A 7,229-nucleotide genomic window follows, 5' to 3' on the forward strand; every position below is an offset into this window, starting at 1 on the left:
GCAGAGGTTTCCTGCTGAGCAGAGGCCCCAGGTGGGTAGGTGCAGAGTCAGTGCACAGAGCTGTGGGCAGTTTGATGTGGGCCCACACTGAGAGCAGAAGCTTGAAATGCTGGCCCCAGATCTTGGGCCTTTATGCCTGAGGACCGTAGAACCCAAATTAAACTCAGCAGTGTTTGTTCAACCTGTTTTACTTACGGAGCATGGTAGGTTAGCCTGGTTCAAGCCCAAATGGGTGCAAACTTCTTGGCCCCCTTTTCCTGCCTCCGGGTCTCCTTGCCCCGCCCCAGCCATTTTCATACCTCTGCAGTGCCGTGTTCTCAGACACCAGGTCTCATTATGTTGTCCTACATCTTATCCCATTTCTGTGCTTCTCCCTGCCTCAGAATAGAATCCCAAACCCTGTCTGCTTAGAGATGGTTCTCTGCCTTTACTCTGGCCTCATTTCTCATTACATCTGTCTCACCTTATGGCTGGCCCCTGCCGTCTAAGCCTCCTGTGCATGTGTTCCTGTCTTTCCTCATTCCAGAATTGCCCTCCTGCCCGTCCTCTAGCAAGGTACTGTTCTGATTCCATGTCTCCCATTCAGGTTTCAGCATATTGTCTGGTGTGTTCCCAGTCTCTTCCTCCTCTTCCTTTATTTATGAGTATTAATAATCCAGAATGAATGGCTCATTACTGTGTGTTGCTATAGCAGTTTACTTCAAATTTTGTTACTGTTGAGGATTTAATGTCCCACCCCCCAGCCTCTGCTCTGGTGTTGGGGTTATTTCCACATCTCTCCCCCGAACAGGTTGCAGGCTCTGTGAGGGTGTACTTCTCTCTGCAGCCTCCCACAGCTTTCACGCATATTGAATGAATCAAAGTTTAGACTTGGTCTTTTCTTCTTAGCAAGAACCTTGCAGCACCATTACCAACGAAAGCTGTTTGATTTTATCATCTGTATGAACTGACTTTCTGCCCCTGCCTCCTGCAGCCCCTTGAAATGCAGCTAAAAGGCAAATTCTGCTTTGCCAAGGCATTGCAGGATTTAGAAGTTCTGCCTTTGGTGATTTGCAGGGCAGCCCTGCCCTTGGGTTACTGGCTGTTAAGCCTCCCCTGACACTGTAATTAAGATTAAAATTTTGTTTGTTTCGATCTTGTTTTGAGAAAATTGGTTAAGTCTTAGAGGGTCAAGAAGGCAGTCAGAATAAAATAAATTCCCCTTCTCAGTAAATTACATTATTAGCTTATCAACCTCAACAGCACCCTTAAATTTAAAAAGATGTGTTCTAGAACTTATTAACTCCCAGTATTAGAAACCATGCAGTTTTCCTTATGAAAATGATATTTCATTTATAATTCATGAAATGTGGCAGCATTTTCCCCCTCATCCTTGAGCTGTTGAATTGTTACTTTGGGAATCTAAGTAGTTACAGACACAGAAGTTGATCAGGAGATTTTTAAACTGGGGCCACCCTAAAATCATACTGCCTTAAATGATAGGTACCATAGCCATACTTTGCTCTGTCTGGCAAGGTAGTTTATAGTGTTTTGTTAATCATTCACACTAAAAAATAGTTGTTGAATGGCTCAACAGTGATTAAAGACATGATGAATGAATGTAGAGCATCAATATTGGGGTCATCTGAGACACTTTGGAGTTTGCATTTATAACATGGGAACCAGCTTGATTGTAGGGGAGGTCTGTGAAATATTTTAGAAGTAGTTTTAAGATCTAAACACAAGAAATCATTACATACTTTGCAGTTAATAACTCTAATTTTGATAAGAATGCATTTATTGGACAAGTTCTGAGATTTGAGAGGTATGCCTGCTGTTTATCATATATTTAGGTCATTAATTTGTTGACATTTTCTTACCTCAGTTTGCTAATCTGTAGAATGGGAATAATAGTTCCTATTTCATAGAGTTGTTTTGAGAATTATGAGTCTCACAACATGTAAAGCATTTAGAGTAGTGCCCATAACATAGAAAATATTCAAAATGTTACCTAAAAGAAAAAAAGAAATGGCATGGTACCAATCACCCTGAAGGGCAGAAGTCCTCATTCAGCAGGCTCTTGTGATCATTGTAGTTAAGGAAATTTTCTTAACTTTATGACTGTAGGTCAAATCCAAACTTATTCAACCATGATATGTTCTTTAGAAATTTTGTGCATCACGGTGCCATAAGATTTTCTTTAATGCCTTTTAAAAAATGTTATTGAAAGAGAAAAGTAAACCTGTGGCATTTAAAAATTCATTTTAGTTTCGTTTAGGTAATACCAAAAGGTTTTATTGAGCAATAAGGTGATGGTTTTGTCTGTGGGTCTTTTTTTTTTTTTTTGAGGAACTAACTTATTCTTCAGTTGGTTCTTAAAATTTAAGCCTCAATTAATTACATGTAGCTTTCTGATCCAAGACTGACCTGGAAGCACTAACTCAAAGAACATTTGATTTTATTTTCCTGTGGCAGTTCAATAACATTAGACCCCTTGTCTTCCTTTGTCCCTTTTCTTTAATCTCCAGTATCCTGCATATTTCTGTTGTCCCCCTGATTACATGCTTTTGTGAGACAATTACCAACTGCGTGATTGCAGAAAAAATTACAAAACATACCATGAGCTCTCTGTAGGTGATTCTTGCAGATTTACTAGAACTGCTTAATAGTTCAGAAGTTCGTATAGATTGCATTTTGCTAGTTCAAAAACAGGGTCGGTGAGAGAGAAAGCTTGTGTAGCTAACCTAGCCATTGCCCTTGTGTTGTGCCTGAGTAGGGAATCTGATAAGAGTGATTTCTTTTCCATAAGACCAATTAAGCCTTTACGTTTGAAAAAGACTGAGAAAATTTTATGAGCCTGGTTTATAATCTGTACACAATACAGATAGTGGCACTTCTCTGAATTATCACTATGATTCTGGCAAGCAAAAATAAGAAACTACTTTAAATTCCTGTTATGTTAGATGCTGCAGCAGACTTGAATGGTGTTGACCATAATTCTCCATCTGTCTGCCTTAATTAGTTTTTGTTTTGTGCATTTAATTGAGTTTTAGTCGTTCCTTACAGAGTGCTAATCTGTTTGTAGGCGGTGTTCCTGTTGCCATGCAGCTCTTCCCAAGTCTTACTCAAAATGGCAGCCTTTCTGAAAATCGAATGTGTTTTGAAGATTTTTTTAAATTCCCAGGAATAAATTCCATACCCATACCAGGTGCTTGAATGACAGATCTGGGTCTTATTTCCTCTGATTTTGAAAACGGTCAGCAAAAGTACCATGTAGTGCATAATAGGTATTCAGATATTGAATAAGTGAGTCTGTGAATGAATGAATGAATCTCTGTTCATAGTAATTTTCTTGTCTGTCCCCTTGTTGATGTTTCTGAGCCATCAGCAGAGGCTGCCTTAGAAAGTACTGCTTAAGGGCACATAGTTGATCAACCCACAGTTTTGTTGTCTTTACGTTTATTGGTGGATGAGTTCTGACCTTGGTGCCATGTCTCCCATGTTGCCTCACAAAAGATACTCTTTTGACATCTGGAACTGAAAAATGCTGTTTGGATATTGAGAAATTTGAATTCCCAGCATTTTAGTGGCTTCTGAGGATGACAACACTATTTGAAATCAGGACTGTATCAGAAAACCTAGGTTATATGATGAATATAGCAGTGATCCCATTACTGTGATGTTGCAGAGTGGAGGATAATGGAACCTCTGGATTCTCTTAAGTTGCTCCCCTCTACATGTATAAGAGGAATAGCTACCCAGGGTTAGAGTGAAGTCTGCCATATAGCAGTAAAAGAAGCCATGATTTCGGCCTCCTTAGCGCAAAGCCTGACACGACTGTGAATTAGCTGGGGGATATAGTTGTGATTGCCTCCATTGAAGCCATTCTTTTGAGGTTTAATTATTTCTGCTCAAATAGTAAAACTATTGCTAGCCATTTAAAGCTCGAGCTTTAACAAGTCAGTCAGTAGGTAGATGCTTGCTGAGTGCCTACCATATGCCTGCCCCACAATGTGGAGTCTGTTGTAGGGTCTTTATGAGATATTTAAACTTGAATGTATTAGATACAGTGAGTTAGCTGGAGGTAAACACAAGATCTAGAGCTGCATTAATGGTGATAAGTGTTCCAGAATGATTTGGTGCTTTTGGTTAAGCTGTCGTGCAAGAGACGGATTTCACTCTTCTGACCAACAGGTCTCAGCTCACCTCAGTTGCATTCATCTAGTTGATACATATTTCAACAGCTTTATTGTTTTTGCAGCCAAAGAGTGTAAAGATTAAACAATAGACAGTTGAAATTTTTTATCAAATTTAATTACTTAACTGCAGTCATTTCTGGATGTATGTTTTCTTTTAACATTGACAATTTTAAAAGAGTTGAAAAAGGTTTGCTTAAATGTTTCCTTCCCGTGTGATTCCTAAACAAAAGATGGCAATTTAAAAATAAATTTTATCTATTTGCTGCTCATCTTTCGACTGTGGATTTCTTCCAACAGGTAAAAAAATCTCTTTGATCTTTTATTTTCAAATGGGCTTTTTGATAGTTATTCCTGCTTTGGTTGGATTTCTTTGACATAGGTTGTACTATAAGTTACAAAAACATCTTTGAGACAAAAGTGAATGATTATTTGGAGTTAGGTACAAAATTAGGTTTTTAAAGACCTGGAGAAATTCAGGTCTATTATTATGATGACAAACGGAACAAAATGTACTTTGTTTAACATAGATGAGCCAATACTGATTTTCAGGCTACAAATTAGACCTTAAGTTTTATAACTCTTATTTCTCAAAGCAAATCTCTTATTAAAAGATTTTTATTAAAAAATTATTGCTACCTGGGAGCTATTAACCTTAGTAAATTATTGGTGTTTTGTGACTCTGTCTGAAAAATGACTGTGGTTGATTACATAGTGCAGAGTCTTTCTAAGTCACCAGAAACAGGAAGTAGTTTTCCTGTACCATGAGGTGATTTACATGTGTGTTCTTTGAATAGCTGAGGAAGTCACAGACCTGAAGAGGCAAGCAGTTGAAGAGATGATGGACAGAATTAAAAAGGGAGTTCATCTCAGACCAGTTAATCAGACAGCTAGACCCAAGGCACAGGTATGGAATGACTAATGCTTTTTTCCCCTGATGTTTCTTTTTTTTAATGTAAAATTTTGAAATATGATGAAAGCTACATCAGAATTGACTGTCAAATCTTGGGTTAAGGCTAATGTGCCCTGAAAGCCTTTGCTTCATATAAGCACTTTTCAGAAGGACTCTGACCCATAGGAAACCTAGGTCACTACAGAAAGTAAGTCCTGTGGTTGCAGGGTGCTGCCATCTCCTTGAGAGGGACATTGATATGAAATGTTATACCAAACAAGTAACAATTAGCACGCCCTTTATTTTCATCAATTCCTGGTTCTTGTGTATAATTCAGCAAGTATTTATTGAGTATCTGCTATGTGCCAGGTACTGTTTTAGGCACTGGGAATAAAGCAGTAAACAAGACATAAAGATCCTTGCCTTCCCGAGGCTTCTGTTTTAGTGCGTCGGGGAGGGGAATCTGAGTGTGGGGATCACATCATATACTATAGCAGACCTAAGACAACTTTTGAAAAATAGTGAGGTTTATAAGATTGTTTCCATTAATTTCACAGACCTATTCCCGGTCCCTTCAAGGAGAAACTTGTGTATCTGTATCATCAGCTGTCTTCTAAGCTAGACCACAGTGAGCTCCAGGGGCTGTGGAAGTACCTAGTGTCTAGTTCAGAGCTTTTCCTTCCCCTTGTATATCTGTCCCATTTAAATAGACTCAATAGTAGAGTCTGACATTTTTCTTGAAAAATGTTTTTTCTTTCCTCACTCTAATAAGGTATCAGCAGATTGCTTCTCTTTCTTCTTCCTCTTCCTTTAAACCAAACTCTGTGGTCCTTTCTGACTCTCAGGATGCCCTTCCTCAGCTACTTCAGTGTCCCCGAGTGTCATGACTATTCACTAGAAATTCAGCTGGGCTTTTAAAGTTGCCGCTTTGTCACGGGCAGACAAGATAACTGGACAAGGCAGGAATGGCCGTGGTGTGGGCTGTCCAGGGAAAGGGGGTTGGGAAGAGGGAATGAGCATTCCACGCCAAGAGAAGATTCACATCTAGGGAAATGGAAGCTTCAGCCAGATGTGGAGAGTAATTCAGTCTTGTGCTAGAGCTCTGAAAGCAAATGGGCAGAATGTAGAACTGGACGAGAAGCTGAGCGTGTAGATAGTTGGGCACAGCTCTTTCAGTGCCAGTGTCTGGTGAGTGAGTGAAGAGCTCTGTTGTTGGAGTCGGGTCCCTGCCCTGTCACCCGGCTTCCCAGCCTTCTTCTCCATAAAGTATCCTCTCTGGCTCACACGGCTGTTGTTAGGGTCAAATGGAGTAAAATGTGAAACCACTTTAAAATGCAGGGTCTAAGTAGAACCTTAGAAAAGAATACATTTGTATGGCTTTCATGTCACAACTAGTTTGGAGAGAATAGCAAAACCAAATTATTACTAGAGAAAAATGCAGTGTCGTAAAAGAAACAAAATTAGTTTAGAAAGAAAAATGTTGAAAACTTCTTAAATCGTAAGCAGTCAGTGTTCTGTATGTACTTTCATTTTCGTTATATCACTTTGTCCTTTTTCTTTCTTGCTGTGAGTCTTTCAACAGTTTCACATTATTTAATGTCAGCTCAAAATCTGGAGGACAGCTGAACAAGGATCAGTGGACAACTGTTTTGTTTTGGGTTTTTTTGCTGGTAATCATTAAAACTGTGTAGATATAGTGGTGAATGACCTGGTCAGTAACCTTTAAAACAAATGGTCACTGCATGCCTCAGTGCAGACTTCTTCCCCCAGTACCATCAGTACTTTCCTGAAATGTCACCAGTTATGAGAGTATGCAGTCCAGGCTTTGAAAAGGCTTGTGCAGTCAGAGGGCAACTTGAGTGGCATAGCAGCACTTTTGAGTATGCCTTTAGGCAGGGTGTTTGTTCAGAAGTCGTAATATTTCACCGAACAGCTTACCTACAGAAGTCAAGCCTGCCTTGAGAGTACTAATTTAACTGCGTATTACTAAATTCCTTGATATTGGTGGTGGTGCTGGTGTGGTTAAAATTAGTGTCTTAGAGCTTTTTTTTTTTTTCTTGCGTTATGCGGGCCTCTCACTGTTGTGGCCTCTCCCATTTGCGGAGCACAGGCTCCGGACGCGCAGGCTCAGCGGCCATGGCTCACGGGCCCAGCCGCTCCGT

General features: G+C 39.8%; 1 protein-coding gene across 6 annotated transcripts in view; it reads left to right on the forward strand.

The window, feature by feature from the left end:
• Positions 1–7,229, forward strand: part of SHTN1 (shootin 1) — a 116,924-nt gene that overhangs the window by 81,033 nt on the left and 28,662 nt on the right. For all 6 annotated transcript variants that reach the window (XM_007469595.1, XM_007469596.1, XM_007469591.1 and 3 more), the window contains one exon: positions 4,973–5,082. In XM_007469595.1, coding sequence (XP_007469657.1) covers positions 4,973–5,082 — 110 coding nt within the window. The remainder of the gene's footprint in view (positions 1–4,972; positions 5,083–7,229) is intronic.

The sequence above is a fragment of the Lipotes vexillifer genome, unplaced genomic scaffold (assembly GCF_000442215.2).
Source record: "Lipotes vexillifer unplaced genomic scaffold, Lipotes_vexillifer_v1.1 scaffold240, whole genome shotgun sequence".
In the NCBI taxonomy this organism is placed as follows: domain Eukaryota; kingdom Metazoa; phylum Chordata; class Mammalia; order Artiodactyla; family Lipotidae; genus Lipotes; species Lipotes vexillifer.